Source organism: Chaetodon auriga, chromosome 13 (genome assembly GCF_051107435.1).
Source record: "Chaetodon auriga isolate fChaAug3 chromosome 13, fChaAug3.hap1, whole genome shotgun sequence".
Taxonomy (NCBI): Eukaryota; Metazoa; Chordata; class Actinopteri; order Chaetodontiformes; family Chaetodontidae; genus Chaetodon; species Chaetodon auriga.
Window position 1 is genome coordinate 9,025,057 of NC_135086.1, and position 26,719 is coordinate 9,051,775.

At 40.8% G+C, this 26,719-nt stretch overlaps 1 protein-coding gene across 1 annotated transcript in view; it reads right to left on the reverse strand.

Moving 5' to 3' along the window:
• LOC143330437 (ephrin type-A receptor 6-like) overlaps positions 1-26,719 on the reverse strand; it is a 159,101-nt gene that overhangs the window by 51,893 nt on the left and 80,489 nt on the right. The window contains exons 4-5 of the mRNA XM_076747039.1: positions 22,482-22,637; positions 16,696-17,031 (exon numbers count right to left, since the gene is read on the reverse strand). Of these exons, the coding sequence (XP_076603154.1) occupies positions 16,696-17,031; positions 22,482-22,637 (492 nt within the window). The remainder of the gene's footprint in view (positions 1-16,695; positions 17,032-22,481; positions 22,638-26,719) is intronic.

Sequence of the window (26,719 nt, forward strand, 5' to 3'; positions counted from 1 at the left end):
TAAGGGTTGATGATGTTATAATGTGCAGCTGGTGTGCAGACATGTCTCTTAATGATGGATATACAGTATTTGTCACATAGCTCTGTGCTCCACTGTGAATTTGTTCCCCTATAGACTGTTTATAGGCGCTATATATCACAAGGCTTTCACTGGTAATCACCAATGATGCTGCAATCCCAACCCATTTAGGTCACTAGTCTAAAGCCCACGCCAGTTTGATGGAGCTACAGTCATTATGTCTGTGTGTGTGCATGTGTGTGTGTGTAAAACTGTGTGTGTCTGTCTTACTCAGCATTATCACTCCATTACAGGTGCAGGGTTTTTCACACAGCTTTCGTTCTGTTGTGCGTTTGTTTATGCATGTGTGTGTTTGCGTGTGTGTGTGTGTGTGTGTGTGTGTACACAGTGCTATTTGCACAATTGCAAACACAGCACTCCAGTCTCCTAATACATAGAGCGCTCTCTCCTGACAAGTGCACTCAATCATGCTAATTTTTTACGAATACAGCATTATTCAACTGGCGCGGACAAAACTGTGAGTTTACCTCCATAAGCTTTTGTGAAAGGTTGACTAGTTACCGGCAAACTTAGATTTGGGTTTCAGGCTAATTTATTTAAACCTTTGAAGGAACATGCAACCTATTTTAACAGGTTATTAGTTTTTTTGTTCACAACACCAGAGTTAATTAAAATAAACTATTTTGTGGCTACACAAGTATGTCACGAGCTGCAGCTGCTGAGCTTACTTCACCAGCAATGAAACAACCCATTAAAAAAAAAAAAAACAACAACTTTCTTGCTAGTTTGGAAGTTGGGAATAGCAAGAACAAACTCTCCTTGGTGTCATGCTGTATTTTGTAACAATCCCTTGCAGACCTGATTAATTATCACTACCAAAGTGATAATTGAAGACTTTCAACCAATATTATCACTTTAGCTGTGATAATTAATCAGGTCAGGAGATTTCTGGTGCCAAATTTTGTCAGCTGACTTCATTTCAATGATTTTCAGCATACTTGCAACACTGCTTACAGAGTGTGACCATCATAAACAGAGTCAAGTGAACACACAGTATATCACAAACAGTATATGTAGCTCTAAACGTCATAGCAATGCAAGCAAAAGTAAAGGTAAAGAGGCCAAAATTAACTTCTTTCATATGAACTCATTTGTGTTTGGCATGGATTCTGAAAGATTTAAATCCTAAATTAGATAAATGGTTATTTAAAAGAGGTCGAGTACCACTTTCGCTACTGTCTCATCTTTTGCCTTCCTTGTCTGTCTTTGGCTCTCTAAAACCACCATTTTAGTCTTAAAAAAGAAAAAAATAATCTAAACCAAAGGAGCTTGGTGCAGCCTTAGGTTGACGGGTTCACGGACAGATCAGTTTCAATGTGAAGATTAATAATGCCTCTTGAAGAGTGCAGAAAACAGTGTGAGCCCATCGTCTGTGTGTGTCTGCGTGTGTGTGTGTGTGCCCTCGCTCTCCTTGAGGACTTCACTCTATTAAAAGTCAAGAGTGCCAGAGGAGAACAAACAGCATTATGCACACACTGAAAGAACTTACTGTAATGCACACACAAGCCCAGAGGCACCCACCTTCTCCCCAAAGCACTCAAAGTGATAGGTGAGCTTGAAAGTTGGTCTGCTTTATAAAGTGTGTAAAACCAAACACATATTTACCGCTGAGACCTTCTCATCTGCTCAATAAAGATGAGAAGAGGTTCACAGCACAGAGTGACTATAAAGAGATTTAAATTATACTTTCATTTGAGTCTTCCTGTGGAAACCAAGCACCTGAATGCAACAACAAAAACAGCTTTGGAAATAAATTTGGTGAGTTATGTCCGGGGTGTATATACGGTATATACTTGGTTGCCATAGCCACATGTTGTGGAAGAAAATATTGGAAAACACTGGTTCCAAAGCACTGCAGCTGAAGGTAGTCGGGGAGGTTTGCAGATTGTCAAATATCAATGTTCTGTCAGGTTATAGGTTTGGGATACGAGCACAGCTGGACGTCTAACTGATGATCTAACAACGATCAAACACTATCAAAGTGTTGCACAGGAGTAAAAGTGTTTGACTTGCTATGCATCTGCTTCAAAAGAGAGGTAAAAATTTCCACCCAGGGTCAAATCATCTCACCTAACCCAAGTTTTCATTTACAATATATTAACTGCAATATCTGTACGCCAAAGGAACGTAGTACTTAGTACATCCTACAGCACAAAGATGATACAGTGTCATCTTGCCTTGCCTTGCCTCCGCTGTCGACACCTTCTCTGAAAACTGTCTTCCTTTCTTCCCGTTCTCTTTCATCTATTTGCGTCCCACTTCAAAGGTGGCTGTCGTGATTATAGGCTGGGCGGCAGAGAGAGATACTGTAGTTATACAGTAGATGGTTGGAAAGCAAGAGAAGGAGAGGGAAAGAGGTGCAGTCAGAGGTCAGGGGTACACTGGGGGTGAACACCTTCAAAGAAGCACAACAGCTCCTCTGGTTTGCTGGAAGCCAATTAGTGACAGTGAGTTACATCTGTCAGTGCTGGTCCCAGTATAACTGTCATGTGCAATGGTGACGCTAATCTATGGCTGCTGAGTCCCAACAACATCAATAAGTAAATCTACTGTAAATACATGCATGCTATTTGGCAGTCATTCTTATAAAGACTGATCCATTTATTCCCAACAGCAGAACATCCACATAGAAATGAAGCTGATTATAATGAACCCCAGTTTTGAGATCTGACATATGAGAGCGTGCCAACAGCTAATGGTCAGACAGATTTATGATTAAGTTTTGAATTCAAATTTTGAGTACGATAAATAGTCTAAAAGCTGCAGTGGGCAAATGATTTATTTCGAAATAGATAACTTAAATCACCACATTAGAAGTCAAAGATGAGCTGGATAATAAGTCAGTAGCTACATCCATCTGTTATCCTCGATAATGAGAAGTTTGAGGAAGTGTTGTCATGTCATTACCACGCCATGTCTTTGCAATAAGATTAGAAGGAGACATGATATAGCACGAGTGGGTTTGAATATCCTTGCTGTAGATCTTTCTCCCCAGCTTTAAATACTGTATAAAATATACGCTACATCTCTGTATTGTCCACCTTGTTAAAAAGCAGCATGTGTCAGTGCAGTATAGTATGTGTGGGTTGACTGTCAGATGTACAACATCCACGGGTTCTAATAATAACTCGCATAGAGGAAACCTATATATGCATGAACCTGTCATGAGAATGACATCTACATACATGAATACATGAATACATACACACATGCATAGACAAGCATCCTAAACTGGAACAGAACCAGGGATGTTGTGGTTGAATTTGTGTTTATGCACCATGGACACCTGGACGTTCCCGCAGGGGTGAAGTGCATAGACACCACTGGGAAAGCAGAGGAAGTTTGTGAAAGTACTGTCAAAATAAACAGATACAGTACACAGATCGAGTACTTCACTGGTGCAAGATCAAAGACAAGAAACTACAATGAGATTCAATGCACACTCGGCTTGGTCTACGCTCAGGACAGCTGTAATGATTCCATCCATTCCACTTCAAGCACTTCTTGTCCATGTTGACTTAAAAGTTAAAGCGTCCGTTATCAATATTTTTTATATTCGCAATGGATCACGTGACTATTTGTATGTGAAATGGGTTGCTTTCAGTGATGAGCCAACAGATAAATATTAACTAACTCTTTAGCTCCTATCAGCAGCCCATAGATAGCTTTTTTTCTGAAGATATCGTGTGGGTTAAAATGTCACTGCCATGTAGATTCCATAACTTAAGTACGTTAAAATAAGTAAACATTGACTTTTGGCTTCAAATGGGACACATGGGACAGCAGTCTCCTGGGTGAAAGTCCTGTGTTTGTTTGACCCGACCTTCCTCCATATGCAGACTTTCTTTCTTTATACTACACCACCTGACTTTTGCTCCCATAATAATTACTACAGCTACCAGAGGTCGCACATTAACAATAACACACAGAACGTTGATGACAGTGGGGAAAAATCCTTTGTATTCTTCGAGTTAGAATGAACTCGGGAATAAAGCGACAATAGCACACACTTTGTTATTTCCAGTAATAGAGCTGAGGCCTGCTCTGATCTGCTTGGTATTCATCACCAGTGTTAGAGAGTAAAGAATGAGAGTGAAGATGAAGAGATGAGGACTGTGGGGAAGCTGGTGCAGGGAAAAGCTGGTGATCTTTTATTTCCAATTAAACTATTGAGGTAATATTCATATGAACTGCCAACATGTGCTTTTCGCTTGCTTTGTCAGCACCGAATGCTAATGTTCTCACACTAACAACGGAGCTCATGACTACTTGTGTAAAAGACGGTCATTCACTAACAACTCATTGTTATGCATCCTCACCAGATTTTTGTTCTGTTCAGCTCTACAGAGCTTTATAGCCTCTTTCAGCTCATTGTTTTGGTTCTATGGCCCACAGCTCTACTATTTTGGCTAGCGTACAGCTGTTTTCATTGAAAATGATTTCAAACAACTCAAAGTTAGCAACTAGCTGGCGAACATTGCGGAACAGCAAACAGCAAAGTGACTCATTGCACAGACTGTGCCCAAAATACATCATCTACATGAACTGGGATCACATTATTAGAAGTTCCAGATACATAAAATATTTTTAATCCATTTTCATCACATTTTCTACCCACCTTCACATTAAAAAGTGAAATAAGTTTCATGCTTTAGTATTAAGCCACCTTCACAAATGCTCGTTAGATGGGATTCACAGGAACTAACTTTGTGAAAATAACACGCTCAACACTTTTCGGTGTAACTGCAAACTGCCAAAGTCTGAAAAGTGTTGACACGCTCAGTGAGGGGTCTGGAGTAATGTGCGTCTTTCAGCTTGCACTTCAATGATCAATGTAAGCGGACTCATTATGAAGTTGAGAATATGCAAACTGGAGCATAAGAGGCTGCAATGCAACACAGCAAACACAACAAAAGGGCAACTATAAAATATCTAATTTGATCACATGAAATAAATTCTGAAGCAGATTCTGAAGTCTAATCCTGAAATGCATTGCGATTGATTGGAGAATGAACGCTGTTGACGATTAATGAGGGCAGTCAAGTAATATGCAGTATAAAAGAGGTTTTTTTCTTGGAAGAATGACAGAATTTTCAGTTTGTTGATCTGGGGAATCAACTTTCAAACTTTGTGAAGAGTCATGATTAATCATATTTTGCCCTCCAGTAATAATTAAATTACAGTGACTGCAGACGCATATTATACGGAACCCAGGCAAAGACAGGCCAGAACAATACTTCAACACTAAGAGATTACTACATAGCTTTTCTAAACTGGGGGCAATTTGTAGAGGTTGTGTAGTCAGCATGGTTGTGCAATTAGAAGCTCTGGGGAACTACAATTCACAAACCAATTGGAAATCTGCCGTCATAACCAAAAATGAAATGTATTATAAGTCTATGTTATTGTGGGTAATAATTGGGAAGAATTTTATCATAATAATCATGATATAGGAAAAAATGCAGTGCAACTTCAATGTTACAGTAAGTTCATTCCTTCAAGTATTGTCTTAGAAATCCTTCTTACTGGGTGTAAAGCTTTATTAATATTCATAAGTAATTTCCCTCATATGTTACAGCACTTATAATCAAACTGTACTGACATTATAATGGTGCACTCCTTTCACAAGACAAAAAGATCAGACAGGGGGAGATAAAAACAACACATTTGATCAACATCAACACGGACAGGATTATCGAGGAAGCATAGCCTTGAAAGGCACAAGGGAAGAAAGCCAAACATTGTGAATAAAATGAGATAAGGCCTTTAAACTTTAGCCTTAATGCAGTAAATCAATGCCACACAGCTGCCTTAACACAGTAAAATATACTGGCATGTAGTGTCAGCGCTTACAATGATGAACACACAGAATTCAAATACACACACACACCCTTGGCCGTAATGCACAAGTATGAGAAGCAGAGAAAGATGAGGGAGAGATGGAAAAAGAAGAAGAAAATAAAGATAAAGGCACATCAGCAGGATAAGCACGTTGATGAATCACTGTAGAGGCAGAAAGCTGTCGAATACATTTATCTCATCCTATTGTTTTCCCCCGTATCTCCCTCCACAGGTGGCATAAGAAGAGTGTGTGTGTGTGTGTGTGAGAGAGAGAGAAAGTGATGATGAAGATGACCCTGATACTGAATAGTTGCACTGATGTATAGAGAACATTAAGACACGGGCACACACACGACATCCATGACACTGCGACGCAAACTATTGCCTTGACACACCTTCACATACACACATGGCATACTGGGTAATTGGGGCCCCCTGGGGCCGATCCCTGGGCTTGGATGCCAAGGGCGTGCATTCCTTACAGAGAGGCAGATAAATCAACTGTTAATAAGCCAGCAGGCATGGAGGCTCTATTTACGACCGCTCTCTCCACAAGGCCAGTGCCACCAGCCCAGCTCTGGTCTCTGTGTCTGTCGCTCTTTCTCTCTCTCTCTCACACACACACACACACACACACATATGCATACTTAATCTTTATCAGACAGAAGACCCCCAAGACACATATACCCCTATAACTGTATGTCAAGGGGAAAAACTTCTCGTCTAATGTGATATATTCAGCATTTTTCATCAGCCACTCTTTTTTCCTATTAACCCATAATGGAGTAAGGATCACAGCTTAATCTACCCCACTGGAGTGCACACACACGCACACACACACACACACATACAGTCATGTTTCTATCATGTTTGGGGACATTGCATAGACTTACATTCATTTCTTGGAGATTTACCTTAACTGTTACCATGACCCCTCCTTCCCAAACCCTAACCTACACCTCACCTTTCCCTAACCTTAACCCAAGTCTTCACCCTACACTTGAAGAATTTATGATATAGATATATGATATGAATTACCTGATTTATGGGGACTCGCATTATGTCCCCATAAGGAAGGCGAAAGACCGGAGTCCCCACAATGTGACTGGTTAAACCTCCACACACACACTCAGAGTGGATTCCAGCCACCTGAGGCAGATCCACAATGGCAGCCGAAGCTCAGCACAGGAGCAGAGCGGAGCACAGTATTGATTCATCCACAGAAAGTCACCTTCCCCCTCACCCCACCCCGGCCGGTGCCTCGGGGCCCCGGGTCATTCCACTCAGCCAATTTGTATGGCTGTTGTTATTATTAGTGTTTCTCCGGCACGGTGCTTTGGTCTCGGGGCATGGACACACCGCTTTATGATGCCGCGCCTAATAAACATCATTGTGATTTTCCCAGGCTAGTAATTAAGTGTGGGGCTAATTTGTCATAGTTAGTTAGAGCGTGGCGCAGTGCCGGGAGAGGGCTGCCTGGGAGGGGTACGGTGGCTGAGAAGGCCAGGAGTTTAATACACACTATTCGTTTATAGCCACTGCTGCATAATTATGTCGGTGCTGGCTTGGAGCATGGCAGAGGGCCATCGCAGATCAAGGTGGGCCAGAGGTTTTACTATTCAGAATCTGACTTGAACAATTTTGTGCACATGACGCTATCAAGGTTTGGCATACACAGTGTGGGCATTTGACAGCCGGTGACAATATTAATTTATTTTAAAACCAAGAATTTCTGGCAGGACTTAAGCCTTTGAATCTAATCATTTGTGTTTGAAAAGCAGCGCCTGTTGCCTGTTAAACCAAATTAAACTAAACCTGTTCATAACCAACAAATAAAAAACTTATCTGTCTGAACAAATTCATTGAAAACGCAGCTTCAGAGCATCTGCAGTTCAGTTAAGAACATTTAAAAACCCTCTTGCTTGTTGTTGCCTGTTGTCTTTATGATTGTTTCTCTCGACATGTCAGCACATCTCGAAGAATGTGTGTGAATGTGTATTTGTCAAAGCAACAATTGCTGTTTTGAAAAATACTCAATAACATATTCACTCCTACTTCAAGTCAAATGTGAAAAAAAAAAGTGAAGCAGGAGACACAGATTAGATGTAGCTTTCAGCTCATTTACTTTTTATAGATGTTTTAGCAAAAGAGCAATAAGGCTCAAGGAGAAAACAAGCATAACTCATATAAGGGAGAGCTTAATCATTTTGGCTTGGAGTCATTGTTGGGCCCGAAAATTAGACGTTATAATGTGGACACAGTTGTAGTGCCAGTGCTCGTAAAAGAAAAAAATGGTAATTAATGGGGGCAGTGATAACAGTGTTGTAGTGCAGGCCTTGTCAGATGCTACAAGATCATTTCATACTCATTTTCTCAGTAAAGACTGCCACAAGAAACGGTCTTTATGGAGTGACTCATTGCACATTTCAAAATACTAGCATTTACTGCAGTATATTACGACAAAAAGTTAGATGTACGATTTCTTGCCAAAGTCAAGGAGTCTAACATGTGAAATGAAAAGAGATAAAACTGCAGATGTGAATGTCAGTCAACACCATCGCTTGCCTCAGTGGGTTTTTTGATACTAGCAAATTAAATATTCATCACAAAATTAAGGAACATTGGAGATAAGCCTTGAGCTCATAAAAGCATATGTCTCCAGTTCTGCATTGGGTTCCTATTCATTTCAGAATCTATTTAAATATATTTTTGATTATATTTAAAACCCTTCATGGTTTGCTTCCTTTATGCATTTCTGATCCTCGGGTCTGGTAACCACATAAAAGACTCTCTGTCCAACTGCAGGTCAAAGGGGGAATTGTGCTTTTACTGTTTAAGCTCCAACAAAGGTCACGATCTTTCCCTGACAGTAACCAAGTGCTTTCAGTGCCGAAAGAGAACCACAGAAAGTTGAATAATGCTGCAGTCACGATGAGTGGATCGTGCATTGCAAGACTGCCGAAAAACAAATGAAAAACAGTAAACAAAAGTTCAGACATTTTTATGACCTGACAGGTACATTCATTTCCTCATTATATTAAAACAAAATGTAATTCAGTCTGCATCACATTTCCTTCAAAACATATTTGCTGTTGCAAGTTTGCTACATATAAATGTAATTTCTAGAAGACAAGTTAAAAGTGTGATGCGCTACAGGCAACAGATGGCAAAGAAGGATAAGGTTTGCTGTAATGGGTAACATCCCTGAGCATTCTGCACCGACACCTTCAGGTTTATCACTGAATCATCATTTTCATTAATCTTTCATTACTACACCTTCTTCTGCACACCATTAACTCCAAGCTCTCAGTGTGTATGGTGTAGGAAGCTGCATGCAAGGTAAGCACATTCTCGAATCAATTCAGATGTTGATGAAGTCTCAGATTATGCTCGGCGTTGGCATATCCATGTCGTCTGCGCCGTTTACCGAAGGAAGTCGACGACAGATGCAGATTATAAAGATACTGACGGCTAACGGCGAGACAATGAGTGTCATGAAAAATGACATACTCATCAAGAGCAGCATACTTGATATGAAGTGTCTTGATTGTGTGCTTTCATTCACTTTTGCTATGATAATCCCATTCACCCTGAAGTTACATGTAGTTCAGCGCATTTGCACGCAGGTAAGCGCTCTCACACCAACTTCGATTTTGTTGATGGATGTTTGGATGTTGTAACTTCCACATCTGCCCTCAGGTGAGTGAAACAAATGAAAATGATCCGGACACTTGCAGTCAATGCCAAGTTTGTGAGGAGCACTCCTCTCGCCAGCTCCTCCCACTTTATTCCATATCATCATGCAGATCCGAGATTAGTTTTACCCACCGGCTTTTCATCTACAAAAGACTGTCTGATTAGACTCTCTCAAGTTGCTGCAAGAATGATCCGATGCGTCGCTGCAACTGAGAACCCGATCTGTCTCTGATTGCTTACTGTGACATACACAATTACCCAGCTGCTTCCTGTGATTAAAGCAACTCTCCTGTTTCTAGGCCATTCTTTCCTTCTCCTCCTTTGCCTCGTTCTGCATTCATCCACCTGTCCACCCCCTCTCGCCACTTATTTCCGAGACTGCATTATGAAATCCAGCTATTCACCTCTGAAATCCTCCTGTCCATACGCTGTACACACACATACACGAAAGTCTTTCAAATGAGCTAAATGTAACCACACACAAACAGATATTACACACTGTTTAATGTCTCAGCTTCCTTTCTAATGCATATTTGTTGCAATCTACAGTCTTAATACACATGATGTGTAGCAATTGCATACCTACACATATGTGCGCGCGCACACACACACGCACAGTGAAATAAAAAAAAAAAGCTGAGCTAACTCAAATTTTCCGAGCAACATTATTCAAGAAATTTTTCAATTTTGAGTTTTAAACTTCAAGTATTTATGAAAAGTTTGTCAATTTTTTTAAGTTTGAGTCTTAAACTTCCACAACTACAATTGTCGCAGATCAACTCCAAAAAAGGTCAACTGTCAACTCTGAAAGATAAGGAGTCTGGATTCCTAAGACCGAGTTAACTTAAACCAAAACTTAAGGAAAAAAAATGGACTCAAGAAATTAAAGTCACTGAACAACTGTTTAACTATACTGACAAAAGTTCATTGGGTTTCATGCCTAATCAATACAGATTGGCTGTAGTTGACAGTCACATTCAAACCATGATTAATACTGAATCACAATTACAAATCTGCCTAATATGCCGTCAGTGCTTACAAAGGAAGTATACAGGAGTGTGGTTGAAGTGGATTGCTTTGCTTACTTATCAGAGAGGAGAAAGTACATGATGTTACTATCAGGCTTCATGTAATTTTAGTCAGAAAATGTTCTCTGGAGACTTTTAATACAGTGCATTCTCTAAATGATCTTACTTATTATCACACATGAGATAATCTGCGGTCAGATCGGTCTCTACTACATACAACAAAGTGTAATACAAATCAGGGAACATGCAGTTTTTTAAAGAATTTTCATCTTTTTAGTCTCAAAGAGGTGTTGGCTCATCTATGTGGTGGTGCTGTCTTGGCTTGCATCATACTAAATAATGTTTCCACTTTTAAGCAATGGATAGAGAAGACCATATGGCCCTGTTCTGATGACGAAGATGACAAAATGAGCAAAGCAGTTAGCTAAACCACAGCTGGAGTCTACCTGATAGTTAGCTGAAGCAAATAAGTCAGTTGGGATGATCATTAAAATTGTTTTTAGCTTAATCATTGAAGCAAAGACTTCTAAATTCTAGCTTTTCCGGCATGTCTGCATCTCTTCTTGGGCACTCTCTTTATCCTCTGCCCACATTTGTCACCTGATTTACCCTCTTTTTCATTCTGTCACCCACTTCTTTGCTCTTTCAATCCCCTCCTCACTCAATCATCTTCTTATACTGTGCTTCTCATTTTCTATGTTCTTTCACCCTCTTCTTTGTCTTTCGTCACTTCATCTGTCTCTGTCCTGCTCCTCTCCTGCTCTCCACATTCATAACACCCCCCCCCCACCCTCTCTCTCTCTCTCTCTCTCTCTCTCTCTCTCTCTCTCTCTCTCTCTCTCTTTACCTCTCAGGCTTACTCCCTCATTTCACTTCTGTTCACTTAACCTTCCACATCCTCATCCAGCTGCTACTTGTCCTCCAGCTGCCTCTGGCTCTTTTCTCTCCTTCCTGACCCAGTCACCTACTGGGAAGGCACCCAGGGTTCCCTTGAGCAAGGCAGCAATCACACCGCTTGTCTGATGTTTGGGAGAATACGCTTGTTTAGTGATCAACTGGTGAGGTACAGCTTACGGGAGGTTGCGTTTTCTCCTGTTTCCGCCTGCTGTTGATGGCCTGAGTTTCTACTCAGTGGTAAAAAGAAAAAGCCCCTTCTGGTGGACGTGAGACTCCCTGTCCTAAAGCCCCCCGTAAACGTACAAGTCTGCCAGATCACGCCAGTGCCACGTTCTTGGAGCCGACTTCAAGAACTGCAAATGCACACATAATTTCCCCCGACGCTTTTTCTCTTTCTCCAAATATGAGGGGATTTACTCCAGGCCATGACACTCCCCTGCTGTTAATCCGTATTCTTTATAATTCTTCACACAGAGTCTCAGTGCATCCGTGTGTGTGTGTGTGTGTGTGTGTGTGTGTGTGTGTGTGTGTGTGTGTGTGTGTGTGTTATAAAGATTGATGCTCGTGCATACATCAGATGAGCTTCACTGTGTGAATCACGAAATATTAAAAAGGTTATGCCTGACAGGAAATTATCACAGGCCTTGGCTTTTCTATGCCGCTCATGCATGTGTACAGTGTGAGTGTGTGTGTGTGTGTGTGTGTGTGTGTGTGTGTGTGTGTGCCCAAAACAGCCCATCATAGGCACAACAAATCATATACTAACCTCACTGACACAAAGCATTGACCAAAAAGGCCATCTGCATTTTAATGACTGACTCTAATTTATCTACGGCTAACGTACATTTTAACAGGAGACGCTTGATATTCCTCACAACACACAGAAATTCGCATGGCTGTCTCATTTCTGCTGATGGCGATGCTATGCTAATGGTGTTAGAATTTCCTGTGCTGCTTTCCAAACAACCCATCACAGAGAGGTTTAGGTAGATGTTTCTAAGGAAGCATGTGTGCCAAAGTATTTGTGTGTGTGCATATCACTGCAGCATGCAAGCTGTCCTTTTCTAATAAATGCTCTTGTTTAAAAAGCAGCACAAAACATTGCGGAGAATGAGATCAAATTCTGAAGGCGCTTCCATCTACAGGTTACACAAATCTAACAGTGGGTTTCACAGTGATGTGCATCTGATGAAGAGAGTCTAGTAATCAGTGCTACAATAGTCCTGCACTGCAACTGCAGAAAAATCATTTTCAGAGTGTAAATTGTGGAAATAAAGCAGTTTCTGTGATAGACTGGGACAGCAGTCTGTGTAATGAGCAGGTTTGGCTGTACAGCAAAGCCCAGTCTGTTACCACTACATTTGAGCAAGTGTGTGTGTGTGTGTGTGTGAGTATGGATACATCACATGGCTTTGTCCTGTTTTATTCACTAGTCTGGTTCATTTCCCACCAAATGGTAGAGTTCAAAACAGCAACTGTGCAGAGACAAGCCAGCTCCCCTAAAGTAAAGGAGGTCAGACACAGGGGAGTGAAGAAGCAGAATTATTTCTCCAGCTGAAAGAGTTGGAAGAAGTTGTGCAATGTAGGATTTGCTATATAAGATTAAGCTCATCACTGCTCTTTGCAGAGGCCCATGCTGTCGCTCCACACTGTGGCGAGACTGAGTCTGGAGGCTTAATAGTATTAAAATAATCTTTATTTATAAAGCAACTTCACAGATTTGTGCTAAGATTTAGATTGAAGTTTTTACCTTGTCGAGCAACTTTTATACACAGCGAACAATCACTATCTTTTACTTGGTTAACTCGGCATCTGGCACAGGGACAAAGTTAAGATGATTTGTTTAGCTAACACTGGCACCTCCTGAAAAAACTTCAATTTTATATCCTTCAAACAAGCTAATAAATCTTGCAGTGGAGTAAGATTGCCTTTAATTATAAAATCAGTGTGTTTCAAGAATTATTTATAAATCAGTCTTTTGATTCTGTTTGAAACAATTCATTGAAATTCATTCATTTAAAAATTTACAATACAGTAGTAATTGAGACTATGTGAAAAATCTGTAGGCATGAATCATCGTGCTGCATCCTCACCAGCAACAGCAAGTCTTATATACGTTTTAATCTTCATTTTACTGACACGTCCTTTGAAACGAGCTCCTAGCTGAGGTGTGAAAATAGGAGGCAAGACAGTATGTTGCGTAAAATACTCACAAAGCACAAATGCAAATATGGAGAATGAGTTTTACTCAACAACAGTGTGAGCTGTATCATTAGAGATGCAGGGATAAGAACTGAATGGAGATGATTCGAGAATTTAAACATACAAACGGTAGACCACCAAGAAAACTGCAACACTACATCTGGTTAGAAGAGGTACGCAGGAATATTAACAATCTGACCAACCAGCACTGAGTATTTGACATGGAAACAAAAACAAATCTGCAGCGTGGACAGGAAGTGTGGAGCGTGTACAGGAAGTAGTGTGGGTTGAGTCAAGTGGAGGTTCGAAATGATCTCAAGAGCAAGCACTTACTGTGATAGCTTGAACATCTACAGAAAGCCTTGAGGGAAAATCATGTAAGTCACCCTCCCACACTGTTTAAAGAAGGCTACACTTGGTCTCAATACTTAAGGGATTTTGTAACACAGTTTAAGGTTGAAATGTACAAAAGCTGAGAAGGTCAGGTGTTCAACTGGAGCTGGGCCGGATGCACAACGTGCCAGTGAAGACCTCCAGTAAGTTCAAACAATTTGTTCATTCATTATTTGCTAGCGTCAATAACACGGCACCTGTAGTAGTGGAATGTAAATAAGAACATTTACTACTACTCCACAGGCCTACTTCTAAACATATAAACAGTGTATGTGTTATTCCACTACATCTACTTGACGGCTTTAATTGCTAAATACTTTCCTGACTATGATTTTACATGCAAAACATAGAAAGATGTTATAAAACATGAATGGCTTTCTATCAAACTAACTAGCAGCGTTTAAACTACCTAAAACTGACTACACACTGACAAATTCCAACATTAAAGGCAGACTGGTTCAACCTCCTCTTGGATGCATGCTTAAGATCTATCACCTAAGATAAGAAAATACAGGCAAAGAGCAGAGCCTGCTCATTTTGCCTTTCAGTAATAATATCCAAATCATGCAATGTATCACTCGTAAAGGTGCGTGTCTGCATAATGAATACTTTGAATACATGTTGCTGATAATGCTTTTCTGCTTTTACTGAAGTTACATTTTGAATGCAGGACTTTTACTTGTGATGGCGTATTTTTTTAACCATGGAATTAAGCAAAGGATCTGAAACCACAACTGGAGAAAAAAAAAAAACAAGAGGCCGCACTGTGAAATATTCACAAATATTTTGACATACAAACCACATGGGCTGGATTGCACACTGTACAATTACAACCGGCTATGTAATCAATAACCTCCATCAAATAGCACAGGAATGACACTGACCGAACTCTAGTTGCTGTCAAGGTGATATTGATAAAATACATCATCAGGCTGCTTATCACTGGCTGATGGCCAGGAATCTGCCTCTTCCCTTGAGCATTTTAAATAGCTGCAGCTGGGTGTATTAGTGATGAAATGGGCCTTGTGCACAGCTTGGGGACCTGCCATGACTATGTGCTAAACTGGGCTTCCTAATGAAATAAAAAGGCTGCATGTAACATTGAGTTACCTGTAAAGGCTAGAGTTGTCCCCAGTGACACAGAATAATGCATTTAATGTGTTTTGGCTGTGTGAGAAAATGTATTTGTCCCAGCCTCCCACAGCAACACGAGGATGGAGGGAAGGAGAGGAAGAAGAGAGGAGCGAACAAAGGAGAAAGAAAAAACAAACACGTTTGGAAAAAGAAAACAGAAGAGAGAGAAGGAGGAGGAAAAACAACCAGTAGAAAAGGGGGAAAGAGAATAGTCAGGGGAGGACAGGAGAGGGAGGTGGTAGAAAACAGAAAACACAGTGTTTGCAAATAACAAATTAAAAGCATAAGCGTTCTACACACCAAACCATATCCCTGAGGAAATATGGGCCTTTCAGCATAAGAACCATATTCGGAGCAAGTAGGTAGGTAGAGACAACCTCTCCTTGGCCTCCTGCCATCATTTACAGCAGCAGTTAAGGATGTAAAAACAAAAATACTCACTGTTATGTCATTCTGAGATGCTGTAGGTCTGACTTTCTCTACCAACTGCACCACAGGCTACACATGACCACCATGGTAAAGACTGTGTACTATGCATACTATCAATTTGAAAAAAGCTACCATTGGCAGGAATCAGCATTGCGTCATCTACTTGTATCCAAAGAAATCAAAACAAAAAAGTGACCCATGCATAAAAACAGCACTTCACAGTGCTACAAGTGGTCAAAAACTCTCCTGGGTACCTTTAAAAATATGCAATGATCGATTCACCGGTCCGTGGTCTGTAATATTCTGAGATCCACAAAAAAAATTAATTTTCCTGTAGGGCTGATGAGTCATGAAATCAAATATGAAACACTCTTGAGAAATGGTTGTGCTAGTCCTGCCAAAAATAATGAGGTGTTCCCTGGCTCATGGCCAAACTTCCATCAATTTTCACCAAAATCTGTTTAGTATTTCAGTTATTCTGCAAGCATATGGGACCCAAATGATGGAGAGGTAGCAATGTATTTATGAACCAAACAAGAGTGTGAATATATAAATCCCATCAAAGCGTGTATGTGATGTGATCTCTTTCATATACTTACAGATGAGTCATACATTGATGTACATATACTGATATCTCACTATAGAATACAGAGCTAATACAGCTAATTAAAGATCAAAGTTACTGATAATTAATTAATGTGTAATTTAATAAATAGTTTATCAAACTGTTATCTCAGCTTTCAACTCAATTCCGCACCACACATAGACGTCTGTGATAACAGGGCTATAAGAGAGGTGCGACAGTCCCAAAAAAGATTAGAAACTCATAAAAGTAATAAGCTATGAGAACTTAGACTTAACTTACCTTCAATAGTACCGAACATGTAATGGAAAGGATCATGGATCAATCCTTTCAAGATTACAGTTTTGCTGTAAAAGCAACACAACATAGAAGTATCTCTAAAGATCAAGTGAAATTAGAAAAATAATTACTTACCACCCTGATCAGTGCTGACTGTAATGATGGCCACCTGGCGAGGGAAGGAGCTCTTGTTGGACACACCATTGAGGGACTCAATCTCAAAGGTGTAGTTGGCGTGCGCTGAGAAGTCCATGACAGTGACAGTGGCGTTGGTCAGGCCTAACGGTCGCGGCAGGAAACGGAGATCCTCCTCACAGAGCTGGCACTGGTCGGGCTCGGGGCCACAGCGTTTGCACTGGACGTTGTAGGTGAGATCGCGGCGGCCCCCGGTGTCGCTGGGTGGCGACCACTCCAGCATCAGACAGGTGTCGTTGAGGTTAAACATCAAGTTGCGGGGAGGAGATGGAGGGCCTGTCAGTAGAAGAGAGAGAAAAAAAAAAACAGTGGATCATTTCTCAGCTTAGGAAATGCACAGTCCTGTTTGGTTGTTGGTCTTGATGTTGAACCAGACAGCAAAGCTTTATTTGATGATCGAGGGTCAAGGTCTTCAGGAATTCAGGAATACAAAATGGTGCTCAGACATGTCTTCGGTGGTAATCAAAGAAAATCTTAAAATGGATCCTAAAGGCAGCAGGGGTAATGTTGGTCCACCCTCGAATTTATTTTTGTCATCACTTCTGCTTTCCCATGCTGTCAAAGTCCTCACATTCACAATTCTGACATCACCATATCTGGCCAATGATCTTTCAACGTGCATTCCTTGAGCCAGTCGGTCACTGGAAACCGCTCTTTAAATGTCAATGAAATTCTGTCATCCTGTCTTTCAGACTTACTCTTGCCACCTTTTTTGTACTGTGTCTAAATCTCCATCAACCACCAGCTGGCTTTACTCTACCACCACAAGCATCTCGATCCTGTCCTATCTCCTGTCTTCATATGGGTCCACGCTCAATGAAGATGCTTCACATCGATGGAGTCTAATCTCTAAAGTCTTTTACACACTTCCAATTGATCTGTCCTTCTTAAACTGGGTGATTCGTGTTTTTTTGCGCAAAAGGTTGCATATGTCAGAATATTTCTGAACCAATAAAAGGAGGGTGGAGACAGGCAAAATTAAAAAAAAAACTAATAAAATTCACTGACATTGAGGGTTGAGAGGGATTTTAGGACATTTCATTTCACAAGAGCAGTCCTTCAGAGTATCCAAGCCACCAGTATTACTATGCAGGAGAGAAGCTACAATAACTCATACACTAAGAAAAGCATAGGACCTAAAATTGACCCTTGAGGTACACCACAGCTAAGACTGAATTCTACATGCACAAGTATTAACACAGTCTATTAATCTATATTTAGAAGAATCCCTCCAAAAGTAACAGCTGTATTTCACACAGGTACATTGTAGTATAAAATTGTTAAGGTTAAATAACTTCTATTACTGCTGTACCACACAACTTTACTTCGTTGAGGTATTTTTGTGCTCCCTGGATGAGTGTGTTTGTGTATCAGGGTAAGTATTGTGCTATAGGAGGCAGCCAGCTGTCAACAGGGTGGAGTTAAAAGACCTGAGGGATTTGAACACTCCCGTCCTGCCAAGCTCACTGTCTGCCTAGACAATGGGATATTTCCCTCTCCTTCGCCATCCCTCCATCCCTCTGCCTCCCTACCTTTGCTAAAAATCCCTGCAGACAGGAAAGCTCCTCCTACTCCTCCTCCACTTCTGTCAGCGTATGTCCATTCTCTCTCTCTTTATCTCCTTCTGCCTCTATCGGCCATTATCTCACCTCCTCTATTCTCTCCATCGAGGAGAATCCACCCACCTCCCCTCCTGCAGAGCAACCCCACTGCCATCAATCAGCTTCTATTCTCCTCGAGGGGGAGATTGGTATCAGAACCCTCCTCCCTTTCTCTCTTCACTGTCTTCTCCATCCAGCCTTTACACTGTCTCTTATCTGTCCTCCTGTGACATCCTCTCCTCTCTGTTTTGCTCTCTACCTTTGTCTTCCTCTCAGACCCTCAGTCTTTAATCTCCATTTCTTTCTTTCTTTTTTTTTTTTAGTTTTGCTTAGACATCAAGCAAATGGTTTATGCTTTAGCCTACAAGCTCCTGATTAAAATGTATTACGTGAGTAAACACAGAACTCACAGCTTGTTAGAATAGACATGGTAGTCCCCTTAGCTTGCTGGGTTGTAACACTCTCACAAGCCTTTATACACAGTGTGTGCTTGTACAGAGAACAAAAGTGACCTTTGAATGTGCTTTTGCCTGAAAGGTTTAGTTCAACCACTAACCTAACTGATGAAGAGCCCTTAGACAAGGCACTAAAATCTCTAAAATTCAATGTTAAATCAAAGCCCCCATTCAGAGTTGTTGCTTTTGCTCATGTTGTATATTACGTGCACTGATAATTTAGATGCTAACAGCCTGTTTGATGCTCTAAAGTCTTGATCCTTCGGAGGTAGGATGAAGCAATGAAACAGTTTTCTTTGTCTGTTCGATCAGTACTTTTCATGGTGATATCCACTGGTTAAAGTGTTAACCCTTTTCACTCGTAGTGTCTTGCCTGAAACAGACAGAGGGGCTGTGCTATGGGGGCTTGCCATAGACTTCTTATGCAGGTTTATATCTATAAGCACATTATCTCGTGGAAATGGTACATTGATGATGTCTGTTTGTTTTGTTTTGGGTCAGAGGCACAGCTACAAGCTTCCAATGTCTTTTTGAATGGCATTAACTCTAAGAGCAAGCTGTCTGTAAATAACAGCAAGCAGAGCATACATCTTCTCGATCTTATGATCTTAAAGATGATAAGGGGACTTAGATCTGCATACATCTATATTTAGGATACTACAGGCCAGGAGCTTCCATCCCATGTGGCTTGAAGAAAACTATTTCCAATGAGTGCAAAGAGAATTTGCAACGAGGAAATTGAGTTTCTGGCCATATCAAAAGGAGTGGGGAAATACTACCCTACTGAAAGCATACAGTAGACCAGGGGTCCTCAACTACATTTGTTCAAGGACCAGAATTTTTCCAAGCTGAGACTGTGAGACTGGGACATTCAAATAAAAAAACATTTATTTACGCCTAATTAGCCTGTCATTGTTTTAATACTTTCACTTTTGTAGAAAATGAATGTTATTTTTATTAGCCTCTATCAGTGTGAGCTGTCTCCCAAAAAACATGGAAAATTAACTAGATACTTAACTAGAAAATGCTCTCAGACCTCCATCAATGAGGCAGTCAGTTCTCAATACAAAAAGCACAGTTCAACCACCAATGAATGAGTCCTTATCTCAGCTAAAAATTCTTCAGGATCCCAGGAGCAAATACCAAAACACTCAGTTTCTCTAACAAATCTGAAGTTACCTCTCACAGTTCAACCAGTGAGATGCTGTCAGCTAGAGGGGATGTCCAGCCTGGGAGGCCAGCAGTTTGATAGTGGATTTATGGAGTAGAGAACATGGAGTGGAGAATAACCCAATTCTGTAGAACAGGTCAACTATGAATTATAAACTTTTTGGCTCGCTGCAGGGGGTTGGAGAGATAATCTACAATCACTGTCAGTATGGACTGAGCACCTTCTACAGAGAGAGTAATGTTACACGTGTGCATTTTCTTGATTCATTAGCATTTTACGGGCCAGATGGTAAACTTTGGAGGGACGAATGTGGCCCACAGGCTGCCAGTTGACCATTACTGCACTAGAGCCAAACATCTGGACAAAGGAACAAAGAAATGCTCCCAAACAAACAAGAGATAGAGAGATATTTGTCACAACATACAGAACAGAAGCAGAAAACTTTAAATAGATTATAAATAGGATTTAGGGCATTATTGAGAGTAATGGTATACTCATCAGATCTTCCCTAAACCACCATTAATCCATTTTAGGAGATGCTCTCCTCTACAAGACAAACTGCTACACATCCATCTTAAGCCTAACAGCGAACAAATATAGTTGGGTCCAAAACTCACTGCACAAATGTAATATAGACAATGACATTTATGAATTTGAAGAAGTGTAATATTAGGGGTTCGGTTGAAGACACTGTCAAGTAGACTGAAAAAGACTCAGCAAAACTGGTTTGGATGCAAAGAAAAACCCACAAGCAACTTCAGCTGAAATGCAGGCTTCTGCAAAAAAGTGCAGTGGCTGTTTCAAGATGCATAATAGAGAAGTACTTGAACAAAAATGGGCTGTGCGGTCGAGTTGCCAGAAAAAAGCTGTTCCTGCGCCAACGCCACAAAACAGCAAGCTTGCGATATGCCAAACAGCACCTAGACAAGCCTCAAAACTTCAGGAACAAAGTCATTTGGAGTGATGAGCGCAAAAATTTACTTTATGGTCACAATCACAAACACTATGTTTGGAGAGGAGTCAACAAGGCCTATGATGAAAAGCACACCATCCCCGCTGTGCAGCATGGAGGTGGATTGCTGATGTATTTGAAGTGTGTGAGCCGCAGCGGTACAGGGAATTTTGTCAGAACTGATGGAAAGATGAATGCAGCATGTTATCAGAAAATACTGGAGAACAATTTGCATTCATCAGCCCAAAAGCTGCACATGGGACGCACTTGGACTTTCCGACATGACAGAGATCCAAAACACAACGCCAAGTCAGCCTTTCAGTGGTCACAGCAGACAAAAAGTGAAGGTCATGAAGTGGCCATCACAGTCTCCTGACCTGAATACTACTGAGCCACTTTGGGATGATCTCAAATGTGCCATTCCCATAAGACAACCCAAGAATTTACAGGACCTGGAGGCTTTTTGCCAAGAAAAATGAGCAGTTTCACCACCTGAGAAAAGTTAAATTTGAATGCCATTAAAAACAAATGTCGAAATGTTTCGACTAATCACTCTTTTTTTTTTTTTTTTTTTTTTCAAGAAAGGTAAACATCTTCCAAATTCTGCATTCACTATGTTGCTCTTTAATTCAGTTTTGATGAATATTTTGGGCCCAGTCATGTGATGCACTGGAGTTTTTAGAAGTCTGCATCCTCTCTAGGCTGCACCACCACGTCTAAGTGGACGATTCCTATTGGTGGAATACTACGATAAAAGGGCCTATTATTTCATGAGGTCTGTTTGACACATTGGACTTTGTTTAAAGGTCTAACATGACCATGCGATGACAATAAAGGCATTTTAATTGTTTAAAGTGAGTGTCTAGTAGGAGACTGTTCTTGCACCAGAAAGCCTGTGTAAAAGGATGGATGTCTATGAGCAAAAGCAAGGCGTTCTTGCATCATCCGAGTCGAAATTTAGAGATGAAAACTTTATATGAAGAGCCAGGCCTCTCTGAAGATTTCCTCTTCAAACATGGCATCCAGGAGGCAACTGTAAACCCACAGCTTCTCCACAATGACTTGGCTTTGTCTTGCTGTAAAAGACAAATACACTCTTCCACCCTGTAGAGCTCTTAGATGTGGCCCGCGTCTATCTCAGTGACAGCTAAATGGCTTTTTAATTAAAGGAGAATTAGTCCGGTTAAACTGTAATTTAATGCAAATATGAAGTCGTAATGACAGTCACTGAATCATCAATGAAGACGAGGCAGCTGAACAAAAGCCATGCAATTCATCCAGAGACTCTCTAATGTACAGTTTCACACCAGATCGGTCCTGGAGACAAGACTGGATTTACAGCCGCAGCAAATTCTGAGGGACCACTGGAGAGACCACAGCTCTAGAGGCAAAGCAATAACTTACCCAGACTGTCAGGCATACACAAGTATAGAAATCTCCCATGAATTCACAATTTACAAAGTTGCAGTGACTCTGATCACATCAGAAAGGATGACTTAAAGCTCTTTTGTGCCAAATGAGTAAAGCCTGTTTGCTGGCATACTCACGTGTACAAGCCATAGTTGGAGGATCTTTCTCAGCCCTGAAGAAGCCCTTCTCACAGTGGCAGAAAGCAGCCCCTTCTCCATAGCTGAAACTGTGCGGAGGGCACTTTGAACACTTGATGTTTCCAGCATACGCCTTGTAGAAGCCTGGGTGGCACGCTGGGGGTGACAGAAAGACAATATGACAGGATATGAGAGAAAAGCTGGATTCGACTGCAGCCATACCTGCAACATCAATCAACAAGAGGCAGTTACCTGGTGTCTCTCAATAATCATCATGAATTAATCATCATCAGTTATGCTAACTATGTCTTGTATTTTATCAGAAATTCATAACTCATACTTTTGACAGATTCATGAAAATCAGGTTTATTTTCAAATATGGAAATTGATGCGGCGAGGTTCATTAAAATATAATGAGACCATCTGCTCTGCTTTTGGAAACTTTGACTGTAAGTATTAAAAAAGTATCATTTTGATCTTCACAGACACACAAAGAGCACGTATTCATGACTCCTTTCAATACAATTTCTTTTTTCTCAAATGGAATAAAAACACTGGAAGCACATTAATCAACTCATATTGTTCAGGGTTAATCCTGAGGATACTGATAATGGCTAATTTCTATTTAATGCAGGTGTGTAACTTTTAATGAATGATTAAAGCTGAAGGTAATGACAGAAAGGCTGTACATGTAAATACATCAAGTATTACACCTGTCTGAGGGTGTTTTTAGAGCCAATTGTGGAGGAGTGTTTTACCTTTATTGTATTCCACATGTTGTATGTCAAAACCAAATATTCCAACTATTCCAACAAAGCACAAGTGTACATGATCAAATGAATGACGACTTAATAGCTGGCTTCCTGGGACACTTAAACAGAACGGTTGTTGATGTTATTTGTAACACCTGTGCTTTTCCTCCTATGACAAATCTGTTGTAAAATAAAATAAGATAAAAAAAAAATAAACAAAAAAAACATGAAGGTGAAGTACGATATTAAAAATACAAATTAATCTGATCTGGGAAGATCTGTGTGAATCAAACAATCTGCACACGATCCTGCAGGGAGACCTAATCTGTGAAAGGAAAACACCTGTGCAGATGTACCATGGGTCCGTTACTGATATAAAACACATTAAAATGGGAAGATGGGACCTACATTTACAGCATATAAATGTATAGTGTGTCTCATTCTGCACCAGACTTCTCACATTAAGAGAGAGAGAGCATGTAACACTGAGATAAAGTGTGATAAAGTCTCAGTACAAGTTTCAAGTCCACAGCATCATTCAACCAGCATTATTCATGTCTCACAGGCATGAATGAAGACAAGAATATATAGCAACAGCGCTTTTGTAGCAAAGAAGACATACTGGCCTGGCTGTGGCAAGTAAGAGTAAGAAAAATACCTCTCTGACCATTTTTTCTTTAAAACTGAATGCAGCCCAGATCATTTCCAAAAGAGTCACAGGAGCAAAAGCGCAGGTGTAAATAATACGATTAATGAATAGCTACATTTCAGGCTTCTGGAAACTGCTCTTCATGCTGGCTCACTGCCACACCATCGGGAGTTAGTGGCACACTTGAATGGAACTGAGCTATTGTTAATGTTACACTGTGACAGGTCAAAATGTCCTCTGTGGGAAAGATCTGTTCAAAATATCATCAAACGCGGTCTCTGTACTGAGCAGACGAATGATGTTTGTCAGTCAAGTATGAAAGCACAGTGAACAAAAGCTTCTTAAAATACAGTAAAAAACCACCAAAGTTGCAATTTTTTTTCATTGATTTTAGAATGAACGTCTAAAGCTGTAGCTCCGTCTACTTTTTCGTAACACACGCAGGGATTTTAAACACCTTGGTTTGCTGCATGGAAAATGTTGCCAAAATGAGTCTGTTTTTATTCTAATCCAGCACTAAATGCTGAACTTATTCCAGAAGCCCTGTGTGTGAAAGTGTGTAATGAAGAGGCTTTCTGTTGGTTACACGTTCACACAAAACACATGCATTACTATTAAACCCAAGTTTTTTGTATTAAATTTCACAGGATGAACAGAAAACGTTGGCCAAGAATGCATCCCTTTTGATTTCACCGCCATAGCATGAAAATGTCTAATGTCTCCTTTCCTATGCTGAAGGACACAGGAAGCACTGAGACTCCTTTTTTCTCCACACTTTTTCAAAAGTAAATTGAAGTAAGTGGCTGCTCCAGTGTGGGTTTGATTGATAAATTATGACTCGTTTAAAATGCTTCAGTGTGGAACATAAATAGACTCAGGCATAAACATAACACATAACAACATAACAGCTTCTCTCTTTAAGAAAACTAAGAAAATGGACTACAAGTCTACGAGAGTTTACACAAATTTGGACAATAGGGACACACTGAAACGGCCTTTTAATGGCATTTTCTCAGCCTCCAAAGTACTTTGGTGTCAAAGAGATGCGCAAAAGTCTCCTGCCTGGTAAGATTTCCATTGCTGCCGGTTGTCACCAAGCACATCGATTTAACAAGGTAACACAAGCTGAGCCATTTGAAGGGATTCACCTTGAAGCACTGAGTGCCTTTGTGCGTCTCCATTGCTGCCTGTGATAAATGGAGCTGTAGGGAGGACAAGGAAGTGCCTGAAACCACGACTGCTCTGATCAAATGGGGACAATTACGACAGAGGCAAAGAGGTTAAGACACACACGCGCACACACGTGCACACACGTGCACTCACACACATTCAGCATGAGTGGAGCTGAACTAATTTTTACACATTTATTACTTTCATTTCCAAAATGGCCAGGCAACGATGTATTGATCAGACTCTGTGTAAGACTTGTACAGTCACTGTTATCTTCTATCTCAATGAAACATCTTAGTGTCCCAAGACGGAGTAAGATCGACCACTGAAAATGCTAAAATTTTAAAATACTTATTATCAATCATCGATGACTTCACGTTAAGAATATCCACATTAATACTGGCCTTCAAAAAAACTTGACATACGCGCAGCATGCAGCACACACACAAATACACAGACGCACACAGAGGCTATCTGTATCAGTATGATAAGTGGCACCCCCTATGGCGTACCAAGGCTGCCTCCGTCATTAACCTCTGATTCCGCCGTGTCCTTGAGCCAAAAACCGTCAGTCAACTCCCTCCACCCCACTAGACCCTGTTTTAGACTCTGTCAACCTAATGATGCCTCTGTCCGACCTTCGCTGAACTGAGGGGATGTTCCTTTTCGAACCTCGCAGCGTCCTGCTGCAATCTGTCTGGCCAGGCTCTGTTCCAAGGCCACACTGGTGCTATACAATGGCTGACCATGCATCACCCGAGTGGACACACACGTGTTGCCATGGAGGTTAGCACACACATGCTGGTAGATGCACGCACACACGCACAACACACACTTGGCCATATTTCCATCACTTTTGGGGACATTGCATAGACTTACATTAATTTCCTGAAGAGAGGGTTTGTGTTTAAGTTTTATCTCGACGCCACAATGTGTAAATAGATTTATGTCCCCACAATGTCAGTAATACACACATACACACACACACAGCAGTGCCACATGGGAACAGCAGTGACAAACAGCACACTGAACTGAACTTGACAGCTTGTCAAATGTGAATGAAGCCTGGAGATTTTGACTGGAAAAAGACAAGCATGGCCTTAAAGTCAAAGTCTCCACCGCCGATCCATCAAGGACGATTTTTTTTTTTTACCTTATATAAAAACATGCAAGAAGTTACAGTATCTGTGCTGCATGATTACTGCTGCTGTTAATACAATAAACCTCTATTATTTCCCTGTATTGACTTCTGTGCATACATATGAAAAGACTCGCTACTGGATAGCTTTTGCATGTTAGGCTGCTGATGGTCTGGTGACGAGTGAGCATGAGAGCCAAAACAAAAGAGCACGGTGGGAAGAGGCAGCAAGGTGAGGCTGAATGTGTATATTGTGTATGTGTGTGTGAATCCCTTTCATAACAGCTTTTTATGCCCAAGGGTCACAGAAACTTCGCAACACATGCTCAAAATGAATAAAACATGCCCACCTTATATATATATGAGATACACTTATGATGTTTTCAGTTCTTAAAATACATTGCTATTATTAGTAGTAGTGTAAAAGATAGAAGTAAAAACAAAAATGTGACACTTGACAGTAACAACGTGTGAGGACTTGAACTTCGACTGTACACACCTCTAAAGCACGCTGACTCGAGCTGAGCAG